The sequence below is a fragment of the Rhizophagus irregularis genome, chromosome 13 (assembly GCF_026210795.1).
Source record: "Rhizophagus irregularis chromosome 13, complete sequence".
NCBI classification, from domain to species: Eukaryota; Fungi; Glomeromycota; class Glomeromycetes; order Glomerales; family Glomeraceae; genus Rhizophagus; species Rhizophagus irregularis.
The window spans coordinates 4,356,703-4,376,562 of NC_089441.1; the positions used below are offsets into that span (position 1 = coordinate 4,356,703).

The following is a 19,860-nucleotide window of genomic DNA, read 5'->3' on the forward strand; positions in this document are numbered from 1 at the left end:
ATTAAAAAAGTTTCGTATTTTCACGTTCTTACTATTTGTACTATTTGTCAAGAGTAAACAGTTTTTAACAAATTGTAATGTCTTCTTCACAAAACAAAACGTAAGTAAAGAAATATACTTGAAATTTGCTTATAATGTCAGTGTTCCTTCTTGATTTTGAGTTATAAATAATATTATAGCCGGAAGCGCAAGTGGGATCTTGATGATCAAGGAAAGAAAGCACCCCCTTCTTCAACTACTGCGCCTACATCAAAATCGATAAAAGTAGAAGCTATTAGTGATCCAGATGTGTCTGAATCTAAAGTTTCCTCAAATACACCAAATTCCGAAACAAACGATCCTAATCGTGCTGCAGGTTTTTGTGATTTTATTGAAGATATTCTGATACTTATTCAAACCAATCCTAAAGTATTGCTTTTGATTTGAAACAAAATAGCCGCTGCTGCAGCAAAAATAAATGCAATGCTCGCTGCTAAAGGCATTCAGGTTCCAATGAAATCAGTGGTAGTACCTAAAGCTGAAGCCGCTGATAGTGGTAGTGGTGAGGTATGATATAAATACGCGTTTCTTTTATATTTATTATCTATTAGTTTTGTTTTCTGTAATAGAATCAAACATCTTTAAAGTTGCTATTTTGGCTTAAAAAGAAGTTTATTTCATATTTTCATTATTTTTTAATTTATTAATTTTTTCAGGATTCTAAACACATCAAGCAGGTTACCAAGGAGACTGATATGGAATTTACTACGGATATTACAATCAATGATTGTAAAAATAGATATCTTTTGACTAAAGGTTCGACTCAACAAACGGTAAGGATCAGAATATTAGAAGCTCAATTTTTTAGATAAGTGTTATCGTTATGATGTAGTATGTTATATTAATTATAAATTTCTTATAGATCCAAAAAGAAACTGGTGCAGGTGAGTACTACATTTTAATAAAATTCCGTACAACATAAGATTAATAAAAAAAATTCGTTATTTAGATGTGACAACTCGTGGAAAATATTACCCTGATAAACAACTTGCTACCGAAAAGGATCCTCCTCTTTTTTTGCACGTGACAGCATCAACTCGTGAGGCCTTAAACGCAGCAGTTAAGAAAATAAATGAGTTAATGGAACAATCTTTTACTCCTGCTCCGCCTTCAACAACGCCTCGTCCACCCGGTTCTCATCCAGGAGGAGTATGTATTTATAACCTATTTTTATAAATATCACCTTTTCTATTTAAATTAATAACCCTAAATTTATAATAGAGACAATTTGTTCAAGATAAAGTGTTTATTGGCATCGAACCTGATCGTACTTTTAATGCGCGAGCAAAAATTGTAGGACCACAAGGTGCTTACGTTAAGCATATTCAGCAAGAGACTGGAGCAAAAGTACAGCTTAAAGGTCGTGGATCTGGCTACGTTGAACCCACATCGGGAACTGAAGCTTTCGAGCCATTGCATATTCATATCACGTATGTAAAAATAGCCGATTAAAAAAATATATGCATATAGTTTTTCTTACTATATTACTATTTTTGTTTTATAGATGTTGGAGTCAAGAAGGACTTGATAAAGCTAAGAAATTATGTGAAGATCTTATAAATACAGTGAAGGCGGAATGGGATAGACATAAAGCACAACAAGCTGCATATCCTTCCTACGGAAGATCACCATATCCTCGTCCGCCTGCTTATGGGCCTCCACCTCCAATCGCAGGGGTACGTAGTATATTACTACCAAATAAATTAATGTAAAAGTTATGAATATGAAATTTAATAAAATTTGCCTTGATAGTCTTACCCTCCACCACCTGCTAATCCTCCTTTGCCCAGTGGGCCACCACCGCCAATTAGCGGTAATCCACCACCCCTGCCACAACCTCCGCCACCACCTCTTATATCTACGTCGGCCCAAAACACTTCTTCGCAGCCTCCTTTACCCTCTTATCCACCACCACCACCACCTTCACAGCCTTCTTCAACCTCTGCATCAACCCCTGCATCAACCTCTGCATCAACCTCTGCATCAACGTCCGTAACAACAAGTTCTTCACCTACCATAGCTTCAAATCCATATAATAATAGTAATACAAGTTCTTATGGAACAAACACAAATAATGCGTACTCAACTAGTAGCGCTAGCTATAATCCATACAATCCATATAATCAATCTCGGTACTACCAATATTCTCAGTATAATTATTATTCACAGGTTACTCAACCTGCCACACAGACCGATGCAAGTAATTATTACGGTTATACGGGTTATCCTACGGGTTATCAGACCTCAACTGGATATCAAACCACATCTACGACAGCCCCACTTCCGCCGGTGACATCTTCAGCTGTGACAAACACATCATCATCTGCCTACGAGGATAAAAAGCAAACTGAATCTTATCATGCTGTACCACCACCAGATTTTTATGATAATGAGGTTGGTAAATAATAATAATGCAAAGCTTTTAAATTGTATTTATCTGGTTCTTTTATTATTTTTCTATTATATTTTATTTTTTGGTGAGGGTAATGGCTGTTTGTGTTGGTTTGATATTTCTAAAAGACTCGAAAAGGGAGGGTTGGGATTTCGCGTGAGAAACGGTGCGCAGATGCGCACGCTACTTACATTGTAAGTTTTTTTCTTCTTTTAGAGGTGAAAATTAACCGAATAAGCAAAGACTTGGTTTTGTTTCTTATTTTGTACGAAAAAAAGGAAACTAGACAGGTCTCCACTCAAACCTTTGGCTACAGAAAATCGTATAATTTTTTGTTTTGCCGTTTGTTAAAGAAACGATGCGTTTTTAAACTAAACAAATCGATTAAGTTTATTTTAGAATCTTGAAAATATGGACAAGTCTAAAAACGATTCGCGTAATATTTACTCTTAATATTGTCTTAGTTATATTTTCCTTTCAAACGTATATTCCCATGATCCTCAGGCTAGTTTATTTTATTTCTGTTCTTTTTATATTGTATCTATGATTATTTATTAATTGTTAAAAAGTAATAAATGAGGTCAAAAAATCATTTTATATTTCTTTAATTTATAAAAGATTTCTTCATATTAACGATTTTGTTGTTCAAATATAAACTTATTTATTTTTTCATTTTAAATTGTAGCCATCGCTTTTTGAATAAGCAAGGATTTCAAAAAATTTATGCGAATCCGATATTGGAATAATACTCGGTATATCATATTGACAAAACATGAGTTTTTTCATTATATTAGTATCATTTTTTAAATTTACTATTTCTAGTTCATTTACAGTATATAAAATAGATCATTAACCATTTTCTTTTCTTTTCTTTCTTCTTTTTATTGCTTGCAATTAATTAATCTTCTGTTAATAAGACAGCCGAAATTTGATTGATACTTATTAATCATAAGAAATGAAGGAAATGGTTAAATAAATTAATTTTTTATAAATGTAAAATAATAATAGTATTCCAAAATAAAATAATAAATAAAGTGTGATATGTACTCTACTCAATAAGGTTAAATTGGTAAAAAACGGCAATAAAAGCGATCAAAATTCCAATCAAAATCAAAACAAGTTGAAATATTCCTAAAGTAAAAATAATTATAAATATATAACTAAAAAAAAATTAAAGAAATGTAAATATAATATTAACTGTACCAGGATTAAAATTTTCCGGAAGTTGTAAAATATGAACAGTATTATCAGCAGATCCGCTTACAAACAAAGTTGAATCATGGCTGAATGCAATAGTAGTTGGCGGGAACCCATGTACTTTAGGCACATGAAGCAAAACCTTTAGTGTTTGGGAATCGCAAATTCCAATGCTATGATCAGATGCTCCGAATCCCAAAAATTTCCCGTTGTCACTTGTTTAGAAAAAAAAAGTTTTTAGACCTAAAGGAAGATATATTCTGCAAATAATTTAAATTACCTAATTGTAAATGCTGTAATTCGTCTTTTGCCAATAACTTTTGTTGATATTCTTTCAAAAGTTACTGCATCCCATTTAACAATAAATGTTCTAGACTCAGAAGTCATATTGACTACGGTGTAAAAAAACCTTGCGGAAATCCCTTTACCAAACCTGCATGCTCTAAATTGACATCGGGAAGATTTCCTGAATACAGGTTTTTCTATTTCATGAAAACACTCTCCTTTTTTGGTGGATAGAATTTTTAATGTGTTCACGGATACTACTAAAAGCTATTATTATAATGTTATTTAACTTATAATTATGTAATGTATTATTATTATTTGATCATTTAAAAGTTCGTATCTTGCCTGATTTCCAGTTGGATCAAAATCCAAATCATATATTTCTTGTTTGTTAAAATTCACGGGAGGAAAAGCGACACGTAATGAAGGATAATTTAAAACAGTCAATTTGCTATCTGTACCACCGGTAGCCAACAACTTCCCGTCTTGACTAAAAGCAGTCACTTTCTAACAATTACACCTGATTTATTAATTTTCCTATAATGAATTAAAATTATGATAGTTCTTTACCTGATAATCATCCACATTTGTACTTGTCATTGTTTGAATCGTTTTAACTAATTCTATCCTTTATATTATTTAAAAAAAATTAATACTTTTCTTATTCTGAAAGAAATAAGACATTACATACTTTTCATTTGAGTATTTAAAAATTCGACAATTATTATTTTCGCCGATTATTATCTTTTCTTCAGAACTATTGATACCACAAGAAAAAATATTCTCCTACCAAGACTTTAAGAGTTTAATTGAAAAAAATTCAACGAAATCAATTGTAATCAAAAATAAAAATCTCAGATTGTCACCTCATTATGAAAAGCAATACAAGTTGGCCTGTCCTCTTCTCCGCTTAATATTGTTTCGGTAAGCTTTTCAATAGTTTTTTCTGGAATCTTCAATTTGAATAAGGCCTAAACGAATCATTTCGAATAAGTATTAAATTATTGTCAAAATTTTAATCATTCTAACATACCAATTTGTTTTTTACACCTGTATTACCAGAACCGCCACCCCCACCAAGTAGTATGTCTCCCGAAGGAGTAAATCCTATATTTATTTATACGTATACATAAGTTCTAGTTTCAACATACAACTCATACAACTTTATATTTTTAGAGAGATTATCAAAGGTAAATGCGGAAGATCAATTTCCCATGTACCTGTACAGTATACAGGAAAGTCAACTTTGGTTGAGAATTTTTCAATGGTACGCGACATCTTCAATTCAGAGTCTAAAGCGAAAACTGCAAGAACTGCAATAATTGAGCTTTATTGAAATAAAAATGACGACTTTATATGAACAGAATATAAATTGATCACGTGATTTATCAACGAAAAATTTTTAGATTAAAAAATTACCATGTTGCCATTTGGAAAATGGAAAAGGATTTTGAAATAATTTTATTTACGCGTTTTAATTGATTTTAAACATCTTTAACCACTCTACCACGTTCACTAACATAAACACCATCTAAAAACTTTCGAATATCTTTATTCTTAACGGTTGTAGACTGTTGAATGTTGGCGGCTAAAAAATTTTTAATAAATAATTATTAATAATTCAATCTGATTTTCGAATTTCTCGTTAAATACCTGATTGAGAAACATTTTCCAAATCATTTCCAGTCAAAATTAATTCATCCTTTAGATTCTTAGAAATTTCAATGTCAACACCCTCCAACATCTTTACACGTCTAATAACCTTTTCACCTAAAAAGTTACGAATTTCAACTTCTTTTTTATCGTCACTAATATGAACGTTGATAGGAAAATGTGCATAAACATAGCGCATCTTGTATTCGAAGCCCTAATCATAAATTTGTATAATTTAGTAAATATTTCGAATATTATTAAGTATAATTCATTAACAAACCTTAGTAACACCAGTGATCATATTTTCGATATGTGCTTTCACCGTACGTAAACAAGCTACATGTTTGCGAGTCCCATGCCACACAATAAGTTTGATCTTATCGTTCTTGACTTGTATCTCTAAATCGATGTGACGAAGATTCTTTGTCAAACTTCCACGTTCCCCTTCAACTGTGACAATACGGGATTTAACTTTTACTTTTACATTTTTAGGTATGGTAAACTCTTCGATTTTACAGATATCCTTCATTTTTTTTTATTTTTTATCCTGTGAAAGAATAAATATAATAAATATAAAAAGTCAATTGAAATTATCTTGATTAAATAATAAAACAGAAAAACCAAAAAAAGGAAAGTTATCGAAAATTTTATTTTCTTTTAGCAGAAAGAAAATATTTTCTTTACTTAATTTCAACCGTAATTTTAATGATTGAACTAACCAAACACAAGCCGACACTTAAGTGAACGGATGCAAGCTGGATGATGAGGAAAGGAAGAACATTTAATATTATATTTCACGTTTTATATTTTTTTTTTGTGTTGCAGTAGATGAATTGTCACGTGTAATGTGATTCCTTTGCAGTGTTACCGGGATATAAAAATTTAATTTTAATCCTCCTCAATTTTTTCGTTTTTAATTTTATCAATAAAATGTCATTTTCTTTTATAAGAACTTCTTGTACAGCGAGAAAGTTGCATATGCGGCTAGGACAGGTTCAATTAAGAAGAGCAAGTGGTCATGAACCTCAGTATAATGAACCTGGAGGTTATCTATTTGGTGAAAGAGTAAGTATGAGTTGATACCGTATTTTCTCTCGTAAATTTAATAATACTTTCATTTTTTTTTTATTCGTCAGCCTTTACCACCAGGACAAAAACGCGTGAAAGAGGATTGGGAGAATATATGGATTTATGGTATGGGCGGAAGTTTGCTATTGGGAACCATTATCGCTATTTATAAACCTGATACAAGGCAAGAGCATTTCTTCGATTTCGATTTAATTCTTTTTTTTTGATTGATGACTATTAATTTGATTTTTAATTGATACTATAGTATACAATCATGGGCTACAAGAGAAGCTAAAAAACGATTAGAAGAACGTGGCGAGAATTTAACGTATCCAACAACAGAAAACAATGAAAATTCTAAATAATAAATTTATTACAACTTCAACTTTATATTAAGCTAATTATCTTATTCCATTACGAATAAAATAATTCATCGTAAATTTCGAATTTATTTTTTCTCATCAAAAAAATGTAACGAAAATGCGTATATATACATATATTATTCAAGAGATTTTGGCGTTCGACAAATCAAGTTCAGGATGCTGTGCTTGGAATTTCTTCAGGATTTCTTCCTTTTTTAATTCATCTGATGTCTTTTTACCCATTTGTTTTTGACGTTGATCAAACTAAAAAAAAAAAATGTTTTTAAATAAGTGCAAATGTTAATTTTCAATCTACAAATATAATACTGAATATACTGAATTCAGAATACCATCATCTTCTCCACCATTGCACGAGTTTCGCCATCCAAATCACTTAATTTAGAATTTTCAGGTTGAATTTTCGTTGTGTCAATAGCAGGATGAGTGGTAATGACATTTTTCCACCATTCCGCGTCATTAACCTTTTCCAAATGAATATAAACTTCTTTTTGATCCTCTACCATAGAATTGAATTTTAGTTTAATAAACAAGTATTTTGATTTATTTGTATAAAATATAAAATTTACCAAGCGTCCAAGTACAGTCGTCAATTTTAATTTCTTTACATAATTCGCCCTACAAAATAATCCCAAGCTCTTGTTTATAAAATCATCATAAATAATAAAAATGCATGACAAGTCAATACCTCAATGATTGGCGGATTATTTTTCAAACCAACGGTCAAATGTTTTTTTTTAATAATAACATTCAAATCCTTAGCTCGCGTTCCTTTTGGTACAGGGACAGTTACATCAACATCCTGTAAAGTTTGTTTCCACTTATATGGTAAAGCTAAATTGCAGTATTTATTTTAGGATTTGCTCCTATAAAAAAATGATAAAATTTCTCCGATATATTTACCAGCTTGTTCGGCAGCTTCTTTTTCTCTGGCTATTCTATCATGTTCAGCTTGTTCTTCAGGCGTCATATCATCATAATTTTTATTGTCTGACATTTCGTTTTCACGTTAATAAATGAGAATAAACAATGCAAGTACTCTTAATTCAAAAAAGCTTTGCAGATGACTGATTATATACTAACACGTGATCTAATAAAGTTTCTAATTTTTAATTCTGGCCAACTTTTTTGATTTTGGCCTACATCATATATTTTAGAGACTTTATATCCTTTTGATGCGGTGGTAGGATTATAATTTAGTTATCTTTCAGCTTAATAATTTATCGCCATTTTCGAATTACTGTAAACAGTTTAAAAAGGATAATAATGATTTTTTTTTCAAAAATCCGCGAAAAAGTAAATTTTAATGCATTTTTGGATAGAGAAGGTGCGGTTATAACTTGAAAACGTTAATTTCAGAGCAGAAAACAATTCTTTGCATATATGCGACTTTTTGAGATTTCGTGTAACCTAAAAGTTCTCTATAAGTAAGAGTTGGATTTTCCGTTATAATCGCACCCTTCTCCATCCAAAAATGCAATAAAATTTACTGTTTTCATGGGTTTTAAGAAAATCCACTTTTTTTTATTTTATTTTTCCTGTTTATACTGTTTACAATAATTCGAAAACGGCGATAAGTAATGGTTTTTTCAGTTTTTTTCATGGTCATTTGTGACACTATGCGGACAGATGATCATCACGTAAAAATTACGTAAATAAATAGTTTATAGTTTATTTGTTTATTTAGCCTTTCTATATTGTCAGTTTAAAAATATTACTTATAAATTAGGCCAGAATTGGAATTTTGACCAAAATTCCAAAATTATAATATATGATCAATAACAAAATTGAGATAATTCTGGTCCGATCCTACATATAGTAATATATAGTAATGAATCACAATGATAAAAATTCATCTTTTCGCTTGTAATACTCTTTAAACCGTAACACAGCATATTCCATATAATTAAAATCAATATCGGAAAGCTGGGCTTGAATCTATTAAAAAGAAAGATTTAGCAACTTAATATAGAAAATATATAAATAAAATTCTTGAATATTACCAAACCCCAAAGTCCCCAATAAAAATGAGAAGCTAACGCAAATTTATTGACTTCTCGATATAATATAGAAATTTCCTCATCAGTAGCATCGCGAGCTATAAAAAAAGTAAATTAGCACTTTTGTCACTAAAAATTTGAATAAACAAGACTTGAACTTATATTTACTGGAATTAAATGCATTAAGATAGTGTCTCAACCATTGCATTTGAAATTTCTCATCAGGATACAAACTATAATCACATTCAAATCCAGCAAATTCACAAAAATGGTTTCCGATGTCAAATCCTCGGTAGCTATAACATGCATATTCATAATCAATGAATGAAACTTTTTTTGCAGATTCATTATAAATAATGTTTGCATAAAGGAGATCGTTATGACAAAACGTAACGGGGGAATTAACTTTTACCAATTCCTGTTCCAAACTAATTAACTAAATGAAATATTTAATTTTATTTAATAAATTCATATAAGTTGTTATATTCTGGTGTCATTACCTCTTTATTAAGCTTTTCTATATTGAAATGTTTTAGGAATTTCTCGTCGTTGTCATAAGACTTTGTTACTATACAAAAAAAACAAATAATTAATATATTGGTAATATATTTGTATAGGTAATATATTGAGTAAAATTATTACCTTCTTTAAGCCATTTCTTTAAGGTAATAAATAAATTCGGCTTTTTTTCTCCCGCAATATCCGTGCCATGCCAAATAGCCAAATTTTTGGCAGCTAATAAAGATTTGAACGGGTCACTTAAATCAGCAACAGAAAACACTTTCCCTTCTATAAAACCGTAAACGATTCCGTTATTGAAGCGTCCATAAAGAGGTGGCGACAAATCTAAACTCGACAACGAAACTATATTCTAAAGTTAGGAAAACCCAATTAGACTTTAAGAATGCTCTAAACCAATACATTTAAATTTAATGGGTCTTACATATATTTCTTGTTTCCTGTCTATTAGAACTTCCGATTTATTACCATAGGTTCGAATTAATATAGAAAATCCAAGAGGCTTATTTGTGCACTTGATAACTAGGTTATTTTTAATAAGTTTAAGGTTTTTTAAGTTGTTTATAATCTATAATAATAAGTTTATTAGTAAATTTCCAGCAATAACAATTCTTATTTACGTTTATTGGTGATTCCATCTTTACATTGCTCTAACTCCAGGTCCTCTTTTTTCCAGGTGGGAAATAATCTCAAAGCAAGTTCTAAGGCGCATTCAAAGAGGTTTGACGACACTACGAAATAATCGATATATTTTATGTTATTTTGTATGTACGTTTCAAGTTGTTCCAAAGAACTAACATCAAACGCTCCGTTACTCAACATGTTAAAAAATAAGACAGAAAGAATCGGCAGAATTTTTAATTTCTTGATGTTTTAGGCAAAGTATATGCACTCGTGACATCACCTGGACCGCTGGACGCTTACAAACAATGATCTTCCCCAGTAACACCATAAAAAAGCTTGGGCATGTGATTTTGAGCATGTGATTTTGTTACATACGGCGCAGTTTGTGGCAGAAAATACGACCTGTAGAAATAAACCTAATATCTTGGAAATCACCAAGTATTTGACAGCCTAATTAATTCTCTGCAAAAACTAGTCTGTATTATAAAGTAGCAAGGAAGTCATATAGTTCTATTAATAAATTAGGTGAAGACGTTGAACATTATCAAAATAAGTGAACCATGGAAGGGGCATACTGATAGCACTCATTATTTACAATAATTTATTTTAAATTAATGTATTTTAATAAATTGAAATTGAATAAATTTTATTGTTAAATTAATATTACATTCTATTTTAATAAAATAATTACTCTAAAAGAATTTGTTTTACTCTTATGAATTAACATCTATAAAATTACATTATATTCTAAGAAATTATCTTTGAAGTGAGTATCTTAGGGTAAGGTAAGTTAGTTTAGGCGGAAATACTTATCCTTGAAGGTAACGTAGACGTTGGCATATCTTTGGGCTAGGTAAGGAAGGTTAGTTTAGGCTGAAACTTTTACCTTTGGAGTTAGTGTTGACCTTAGGGTAGAAATAACTGCAATTTCCATAGCCACACTTAGCCACAGTCAAATCACATGAATCACGTGCCCGAGCTTTTTTTGATCCTCATCAGCATTTTATACATGGTTATATGGTAAATGAAATCAACCGCCAATCAGGGTTTTATTAATATTAATACATATGATTGAAACAGAAATTGCTATATTTTGTATGTATTTAAATTCCTCAAGCTGGTATCTCATAATATACTACTAATTATGAAGTCAAATTGTTATCTGTCGTTCTTAATCCTATTTATAATAGTTTTCAACACTCTAGTCTGTCTCTTCTCCTTTTCATGTTCAGTCTGATTATCTAATGCTCTATCACCTACATCATCATCAATTTTTTTAAATGCAGACTTCAACATAAATACGAAATCACACTGCGTTGAAATTGCTACATTAGAGCCATTAGCAGTTAAAGTATCGTGCAAGCGCGAAGTTTGTTCGAATTTAGCAGCGGTAACTTCCGCACGATCTACAATTTCTCGCGGAACTCCTGCCATATTAGCCACATTCATTCCATAGGATTTGGGACATACTCCAGGTACTAACTTGTAAAGAAAAGTAACCTCTTTTTTGTGTTGATCAACTTGACAGCTCATATGTTTAAGAGCGACATTAGGATTCTTGTCAAATTCTTGTGTTAACATGCCATAATGAGTAGAAAATAGTCCCAAACAACCGATGTGCGTTGCCAAATAATGTAAAACCGAATAGGCAATAGCATACCCATCAAAGGTTGAAGTACCGCGACCTAATTCATCAAGAATGACCATAGATCTTGGTGTCGCTTCATGTAAAATCTTTGAAGTTTCGTTTAATTCTACCATGAAAGTGCTCTGTCCCGCTAGGATGTTATCATTTGCGCCAATGCGTGTATAGATTCTATCAAAGGGTGTCAAGCGACATTTTTTTGCAGGCACGCAACAACCTAACTGTGCCATAATAATTGCTACACAATTCTGTAATAAAGATGACATTATATATTATTAATGCTTAGATATATGTAAATTTGCTTGAGTAAATTATAAAGTTTCAAACCTGACGCAAGAATGTGGATTTTCCACCCATATTAGGACCGGTCAATAAGATAATATTTTGATTGTCACCTCCCAAATATGTGTCGTTGGGTATAAAATCTGTCGCAATGCTATTTAACAAGACCGAATAAGTACTTATTAAACACTTAAGAACACTCATCATCCACATAACATACCTGGGCGTAACGCAGGGGTGTCTTAGTTCTTCGAATTCCAAGACACTTGGTCCATCTTGCGCGAATTGAGGTCGACACGATGGTTCTGTAAAAATAATATAAATAGTTGTTCATTCTTCATAAAGTTATAATATCGACTTACCTCCCAATGCCTTTGAACTAGCAGCCAAGCTGAGCAAACAGTCTATCTCTGAAATGATTTTAACCGCGGATAACGTCTTTTGATAATGAGCATCAAATTTTTCATAAAATCTTCCTTGTAGAGATTTTAAAATATTGGATTTAGTCTCAAGTGATTCTTGAAGATCTCTTATAAATTTTTGGAGAGTAGAGTTCCAATAACGATTTACTTTCCGAGTACACGACAACTTCTTCCAATCATTTGGAACCTTTATACCATTTGGAACTTCAAGCTGATAAATTTCCTTTCCAATATCTTTGTATACAATCTTATCAGACCTAAAAAAATAAGTAAAATACAGCCATATTTAAATTATGTATGAATTTGACTATAAAAAGTTTTATAGCATACTTCAATAATTTTTTTGTCTCTTTCAAATAATCGTCTAGTTGCTTCTCAACCGTGCAAAGTTTTTGATTAATTTCATCATAATCCTGTTCGATTCCAGGATAAGGTAATAATTTCCCTGTAATCAAATGTGCAATGAATATTACATATAATATTGAATTTGCATCTACAAACGATAATTGAAAGAGAATAATTACCCTCTTTTTCAGCTTGATCATGATCAAAAGCTTCTTTAAAATATAACAACATGGGAGACAGATCCGGTACGCTCCCAATTAATTTAAGTAATTTACCCGAATAAAATTGTTTTGCATATTCTTTAAATTTATCTACTGTATCCTATTATTTTAAATTAAGATAAAAACTACAGTAAGGACACTTCACATCATAATATAAAAAAAGATGCTACTAACCATTAGCTTTTCGAAAGAAGTTAATACGAGTAAAAAGTCTTTTACTCTGCATGTTCCTGCATGAATCCGACTGATTAATCTTTCCAGATCTGGAAAATGTAAAAATGTTTCGTCATATAATTCTCGAAAACCAGGATGTTTATTTAATTCTTCAATAGCATCCAATCGTTCATTAATATCATCTACATTTCGAAGCGGATGACACAACCATTGTTTAAAAGTTCGCTTTCCTTTTTTTTAAATAAATGATATCATGTTATGAAATATGCAATGTTAATTTAAATAGTCGATATTCAAACGATTATTGCTTACCAAATGGTGTGATGCAATGATTTAACAATTTAAATACAGTTCCTTGATCGCTTCCATTTAAGTTATTCTCGAAAATTTCAAGATTCGCCAAAGTTTGACCGTCGAGGATTAGTGAAGTGCTATGACAAATCGGGTCATATATTCTGAAGTTTCGCAATGATACTAGTTCCTCGTCAAGTTTCAACTTTTTATTTTTATATAACAAACTAGTTAGGTTAAAAACATAACATTTTAATAAAAAGCATATTATATAATAAACTTACTGAACGTAAATACCAAATCAGTCCTATAAAGTATGTTAAATGATATTTTTAGTATAAAAGATTTTTAATAACAAAGCCTGTCCAAATAATACTTACCGCCTAAAGCGGACAACATTAAAGGCTTGTTCCGGGATATTTTAATAGCTTCAGGCCAAGTTTCTAGTTCCATAAATAATATTTGATTAATTAAATAGCATTACGATTTACTCAATACAACCCTAAAAAATACCCGGTTTATATTCATTATCATTATCTTCATTGATGACATCATCTTGATCAGATGAATTCTTTGGTTTATTAGAAAAATATCGAGAAAACCTAATCTCATCCCAAGTCGCATTAGCATCCCAAAATTCTCTTTCAGGTATCAGCCCGGTCCATATTGGGCAATTAATGCATGTTTTTAAAATGCGCTGTGAACGTTTACTGAGCATTCCCTAAAAAAAAGGTGAAAAAAAAAATAATAAAATAAATTCTAATAGTTTACGAAATTTATTTAGAAGTTAATTTAAAAGTTGATCATTAGAGCAAGAATGCTAACTTTTTCATATACTATTTCTTTTGGTTTGACTTGCATGATTAAAGTTTCGAATTGGGTCCTATCAATGTCATCAACAAATGACGCAAGATTGAATTCGCCGGTCGCAGTATCAACAAAACAAACGCCATAAGAAGGTGGATCAATTTCGTTTGGACAATGTTCCTGCGAATATAATAAGGTCAAACCGTCAATATCCATAATACTTGACAGGTAATAACATATAAACTTAGCTCGAATAAGATAACAACTTTAATTGACATGCAATAAGTTGACATTTCATCAGTTAATAATCCACCATCTACAATTGTTCCGGCAGTAAGAATAGAAGTTAACTGGCGTCTTATAACTTTTTCCTCCTGTAATGCATTCGATATTATTTAATAAAATTAATTAAGTCCATAAATTTCAAACAAGGAATGAGATAAATCTCCACCTTATTCTTGCTCGCTTTTTCGCGCATCTCTTTGCCAAGTGCTGTTTCCATTTGATCAACTCTTGCGACCTTGTGACTTTATATTTGAAAGAATTAGTTATTGAAATTCTTTAAAGTTGCCGATAAAAACAATTTTATTACCCTTTTGCTATAAACTTAGCTGCCCAATATTCAAAAGAAGACTCGGGTACGCCGACCATACGCATATTGACACGATCTGTAAGTTTAAGGTCGAATTCTGTGTGACCTATATCTGCATCACGTTCATACAACTCTAAGCAAGTTATACGAATTTGTACAATGTTGTTAATTATTTTAACGTGAGATGGTCACTATACGGCACATAAAATCATACCATAAAATTTTCCTTTCTTGAAAAATACAACCTAGGATTAATTCATAAGCACAATGTTATCATTAATTGTAAATAATACATAATCACAAAAATTAATAAATTTATATATCATACAGTATCCCAGTGATTAGATTTGATTTCCCAGTATTGTTTTTCGAACGGAGTAAACTTCGCGGATTTAGGAACGTACAAAGTACGTGGATCGTAATTAGGTGATCCTTTTATATTAAGGGAGAAGGAGAATAAAAATAATTATCACTTTAAAAGAATAGCATCCAAGATAAAAGTAAAGAAACAACACCTTCAAGATTTCCATCCACATCACAAACATTTTGCAGCCAGCTGTATCGCTCTTCATTCTTGGCTTTAAAATCCACAGCACGTTGCTTACATTGTAATACTTATTTAGCAAATTATAATATTATTCATATGTTTATAGAGTTTCAAAGATTTATACCTTCTTTTTCTCAGTATTAGTCATATGAGCTGAAGATGAGAAACTCGAACCTCGGCGAGAAGATGAACTCGAGGAAAATCCCTAATTATTATATGAATGGTAAAATATAATTTATCGATTTTATCAAAAACTTTCGAATTCGTCACTAACCTTTAATTTGAACTGTACGATATTTGAATTTTTATTTCGGTTTTTCTGATAAGATTTTGCCATTGAATTATCTTCCGAATCATCCTCACTAGCAGCTTCATCATTCATATCTATGCATGTATAAGAACGAATAAATAAATTTGTGGCAATGATCACACGTTAAAAATTAAAAATTAATTTTTTACCAAAATCATCACTTTCTTTTTGTTCACAATTATCGACATAGTCATCATCAATATTAGTATGAGGTTTTTCTATTATTTGATTTTGCAAATGATTTATATTTCAGTATGCAACATAATCATCAAACAACAACATGACAAACATACTTGAAGGAGGATCTGTGGAATCGTGCTTATCATTCGAATCATCATCATCAGAAGAAACGTAAATTTTACGTTTAACTCTTCGCTACAAGATATGAACACGTAAATTTAGAGCGTCATTTGTTCAATAAATTCACTTATAAAGAGTATCAACAACATACTCTCAAAACCCTTTCCCCCGAAGTTGACTCTTCGGTTATCTCGGCGATACTCGTAGTTTCTACATTATTTACTTGCTCGTTATCGATATTTTGCATATTTTTCTCCCGCCGAGATTTAGGAGTTACAGGAGTAAGAGGTAGCTCGAGTTTCTCGGAAGCTTTTCTTTCATTGTTAGCTTCTACTGGTACTTCTTTCTTAAGAAACGAAAGAAGGCTACTTTGTGTTGCGACTGGGGTAGAAGTTTTTCTTTTATTCTGTACTGAGTTCAACTTCGATTGTACCTTATTGCTAATTGGCATTTTAGCGGAACTTATTTTATGTCTAACTCGAAAAAAACGCGCTGTTCTTGCGTTGTTCTTGCAAGGATATAAAAAAAAAGTAGATCGCGTCTCCCTATAAGCCGATACGTCGCGTTCATAAATGCTTTTGAGAATCTACCTGAACATCAATCTTTCCACATTCACGTGACCTTTGGCTAGCATTATTGGTGCTTTTAACAAAATAACGATAATTATCAATTTTCACATGAAAAAGAATGAGGCTAAATCATTATTCAAAAGTGTAATCTAAAACAAAAATATACACGTTATTGAAGTTTTATTAACAATATTTGCATTTGTTATAATATATTATTGTAATTACAATATAAGATTTAATTATATAGTTTTACTTATATGTATATAAAAAATTTCAAAATTATATTAAAAATGAATTTCAAATATTTAATTAATAAAGTTAAAAAAATCAAAGTTAAAAAGAAATTCTAAAATGCATTTTTTAAATTATGCAATTAATACTAATTATTTACTAAAGTAATATTACATATTTGTGTTTTAATAACAGATAAGTAATTTTTTTACTAAATTAATCAAATTATTTTTAAAAAACTAGTAATATAATTATTTAATATTTTAACTATCATGATTAATGTTGCTGTCTAAAACTTATTTAATGATAAATTTTAAAATCTAAAACTCAAAAACTTTATTTTTAATGAAAAAATTGGTAAATCTGAAACTTTCTGAAATTATAATTAGTTTCAGAAAAGTATAAAAACAGTTTAAGCAATTAAATTTATTATAAAAAATAGTTTCAGATTGAATTTTAACTAAACTAAAATTTTGAAAAAATAGTTTTGGATGATTACCAATAACTGAAATTATAACAATTAACAGCATTAAAAAAATATAGTGTTAGTAAAAAATAAAAATTGATAATTCTAATCAATAATGATAATTACCCTGGTAATTTGAAGTAAAAAACTTAAATAAAATAAATATAATTGCCAAACAAAGTATTTTTACAGTAAAAATTTAAAATCAAACTTAATTAAAAAATTAATAATATTAATTGTTATTAGAAATTGGATTTAAAAACTAATTTGATTCAAAGTAATTTAAAGGTATTATATATTATAATTTTTTTATATATATCATTTGGCAAATTATTTTTATTTACATCTTATATATATCACATGTTATTAATAACTAATCATGATATTAATAACCAATAATATTTAAGTTTGCTTATTTGCAAAAACATATACAGTGACACCTCTCTAAGTGCACCCTCCTTGGGACCATAGTAAAAAAATAGTAGTGCATTTATAGAGAGTAAAATATTAAGAGCGCTTATAAGTTGGGACCAGGCCCACCGTGCACTTAAAGAGAATTTATATAGTGCGTGCACTTATAGAGGGTGCACTTATAGAGGTGTCACTGTATTCTTATTCGAAAGTTCTAAAAGGACCCAAACATTACATATATAACTTATAACTGATCTGCATGAATTTAGCACTTTTTGCTTCCACTAAAATAAACCTAATTTACTAAAAATCAAATTATCACATTTTAAATCTATACTAATTTGCTAAAACTCAAAATATGAGTTATCATAAAATTCTAAATAATATAGGTTTAAATTTGCTTAATAAAATATAATTTCAGTTTATTAAAATTATTTGTAGATTGGTAAATTTAATTGTTAATTTACCGAAATTAACAATCTTTTTTTTTTATTATCAATAAAAAAATAATAATTAATATAAATTAAACTGTCAATTTTTATAATTTATAATTAAAAATATGTAGATTATAAATAAAATAATAATTAATAAAAATAATAAATTAAATATAAATAATTATTAAAAAATAAAATGTTGCGAAACTAATTAGAAAGTTTTTGGCCTGCATTATGCTTAATTTTGGCCGGAATTATACTTAATTTTGGCCAAAAGACCCCGAAACTAATATTTTTAAAAATATTATCTATAAAAGTTAAAAAAAAAGGACAAGTTAAATTTTAAAAAAAAGTACCAATTTGCTCAAATATAAAATATGACTTTGTAAAATTAACACAATTTGCTAAAACTCATAATTATGATTATTAATTAATTTTCAATCAATTTGCTCTTTATTTAAAATTATGAGTTTAACTTAATTTTAATTGAATTTGCTAAAACTCAAATGTGAGTTATATATGTGATATCTGGAGTCCTGTTCTAAAAAACTTTTTTTTAAAAAAATAAATCTTTTAAAGTTAGTAAATAAAGTTCAAAAACATAGCTTTTTAATTATATAAATCTTATGTTAAATATTACAAAAATCTATATTATACAAAAATTTGTGTTACTATTTTATATAAATTTGCTATGCCAATCAATATGAAATCTCACATGAAATAATTACTTATTTTAGAAATTGTTTTTTTTTATTAGTAATTAATTAAATTTAAAGAAATATTTAAATTTAAAAAAAATAAAAATAGTTAGTGAATTACTCAATATTTATTAAATTAAATTTTAAATTTTGCTATTCCTATTTTTAAATAATACATCTAAATGCATACTATTGCTATTTTTGAAAAATAAATGTAAATCTGTCCTAAAGTAAATAACTTTTAATATATTTATTTAACAGTTTATAAGTTTAATTAAACAATTTAATTAATAGTATTTTTATCTAATTATCTATTTTATTCTAATTAAATAAAGATATAAAGTTATTGAAGTAAATTTTAATAAAAAAAAATTTATGATATGAAGATTTAGTTAGTAATTGTCAATAAATAAAAATAGATGATATTATTACTATGATTAATTAATATATATATAAAATATTATCTTTACAACTAGTCTGATTTTATTTCTTAAAAATTACAATTATAAAAAAAATTGAAAAAAAAAGAGTATAAATGTATATTTTACTCTAAATATTATAAAATTCTAAATATTTTTAAAATAACTTATACAGGTGATTTAAAGCAAATACAGCATAATACTTTATTTTTATTAATCTATTTTATAATTATTTATACTATTTTTTTTTTATAGATATAATCTTATCTTAATATAACTATGTTTACTTATATATGTTATACGCACTAGTCGAAATAGTCCAATTCAGCCAGATTTTGTATAGACAAATTTGGCCTGAATTATGGCTAAAATCTGGCTGAAGTTAGATGAATCTTCTAACCGAAAGTTCATATTGAGTGTTACCATTCAAACTGCCACTTATCTAAATTTCAGTTAAGTTTTGATCTACAATTTGCATAAGTTTCAGATAGCATTTTTATACCGAACATTTTGTAATTCATAAAATTGTATTTTATTTA

General features: G+C 29.2%; 7 protein-coding genes across 7 annotated transcripts; 2 read left to right on the plus strand and 5 right to left on the minus strand.

The window, feature by feature from the left end:
* Positions 1-77: 77 nt before the first annotated feature.
* Positions 78-3,485, plus strand: OCT59_005569 (uncharacterized protein; the record flags this gene model as incomplete). The annotated part of the gene is made up of 10 exons (XM_025322532.2): positions 78-100; positions 180-355; positions 437-546; positions 696-812; positions 902-923; positions 989-1,188; positions 1,261-1,469; positions 1,544-1,715; positions 1,792-2,935; positions 3,117-3,485. The coding sequence occupies 9 exons, from the start codon at positions 78-80 to the stop codon at positions 2,443-2,445; spliced, it is 1,683 nt and encodes a 560-aa protein (XP_025166045.1). The 3' UTR covers positions 2,446-2,935; positions 3,117-3,485.
* OCT59_005570 (uncharacterized protein) lies at positions 3,480-5,343 on the minus strand (the record flags this gene model as incomplete). Its single annotated transcript, XM_066138438.1, has 10 exons — positions 3,480-3,562; positions 3,635-3,843; positions 3,909-4,180; positions 4,259-4,420; positions 4,484-4,541; positions 4,605-4,699; positions 4,780-4,884; positions 4,947-5,020; positions 5,134-5,240; positions 5,333-5,343. 10 exons carry the CDS (start codon positions 5,341-5,343, stop codon positions 3,480-3,482), a joined length of 1,176 nt encoding a protein of 391 aa, XP_065997568.1.
* OCT59_005571 (60S ribosomal protein uL6) lies at positions 5,200-6,338 on the minus strand. Its single transcript, XM_025309655.2, has 4 exons — positions 6,286-6,338; positions 5,847-6,113; positions 5,567-5,780; positions 5,200-5,501 (listed from the first exon to the last, which is right to left on the minus strand). Exons 2-4 carry the CDS (start codon positions 6,093-6,095, stop codon positions 5,398-5,400), a joined length of 567 nt encoding a protein of 188 aa, XP_025166047.1. The 5' UTR covers positions 6,096-6,113; positions 6,286-6,338; the 3' UTR covers positions 5,200-5,397.
* Positions 6,339-6,451: 113 nt separating this feature from the next.
* OCT59_005572 (uncharacterized protein) lies at positions 6,452-7,291 on the plus strand. Its single transcript, XM_025322533.2, has 3 exons — positions 6,452-6,631; positions 6,703-6,818; positions 6,900-7,291. Exons 1-3 carry the CDS (start codon positions 6,497-6,499, stop codon positions 6,997-6,999), a joined length of 351 nt encoding a protein of 116 aa, XP_025166048.1. The 5' UTR covers positions 6,452-6,496; the 3' UTR covers positions 7,000-7,291.
* OCT59_005573 (uncharacterized protein) lies at positions 6,698-8,057 on the minus strand. The gene is made up of 6 exons (XM_025322534.2): positions 7,918-8,057; positions 7,703-7,848; positions 7,584-7,632; positions 7,347-7,513; positions 7,015-7,260; positions 6,698-6,913 (listed from the first exon to the last, which is right to left on the minus strand). Exons 1-5 carry the CDS (start codon positions 8,009-8,011, stop codon positions 7,138-7,140), a joined length of 579 nt encoding a protein of 192 aa, XP_025166049.1. The 5' UTR covers positions 8,012-8,057; the 3' UTR covers positions 6,698-6,913; positions 7,015-7,137.
* Positions 8,058-8,642: 585 nt separating this feature from the next.
* Positions 8,643-10,355, minus strand: OCT59_005574 (uncharacterized protein; the record flags this gene model as incomplete). The annotated part of the gene is made up of 7 exons (XM_025322535.2): positions 8,643-8,952; positions 9,018-9,112; positions 9,183-9,450; positions 9,515-9,582; positions 9,657-9,885; positions 9,958-10,055; positions 10,154-10,355. 7 exons carry the CDS (start codon positions 10,353-10,355, stop codon positions 8,851-8,853), a joined length of 1,062 nt encoding a protein of 353 aa, XP_025166050.1. The 3' UTR covers positions 8,643-8,850.
* An 817-nt stretch (positions 10,356-11,172) lies between these two features.
* Positions 11,173-16,544, minus strand: OCT59_005575 (uncharacterized protein; the record flags this gene model as incomplete). The annotated part of the gene is made up of 23 exons (XM_025322536.2): positions 11,173-12,050; positions 12,130-12,238; positions 12,305-12,389; positions 12,447-12,763; positions 12,837-12,951; positions 13,031-13,172; positions 13,247-13,476; positions 13,559-13,742; positions 13,822-13,844; positions 13,918-13,980; positions 14,051-14,258; positions 14,363-14,524; positions 14,611-14,718; positions 14,796-14,871; positions 14,937-15,069; positions 15,151-15,181; positions 15,265-15,368; positions 15,452-15,536; positions 15,608-15,688; positions 15,758-15,867; positions 15,943-16,011; positions 16,087-16,168; positions 16,245-16,544. The coding sequence occupies 23 exons, from the start codon at positions 16,542-16,544 to the stop codon at positions 11,316-11,318; spliced, it is 3,552 nt and encodes a 1,183-aa protein (XP_025166051.1). The 3' UTR covers positions 11,173-11,315.
* Between the last annotated feature and the right edge of the window lie 3,316 nt (positions 16,545-19,860).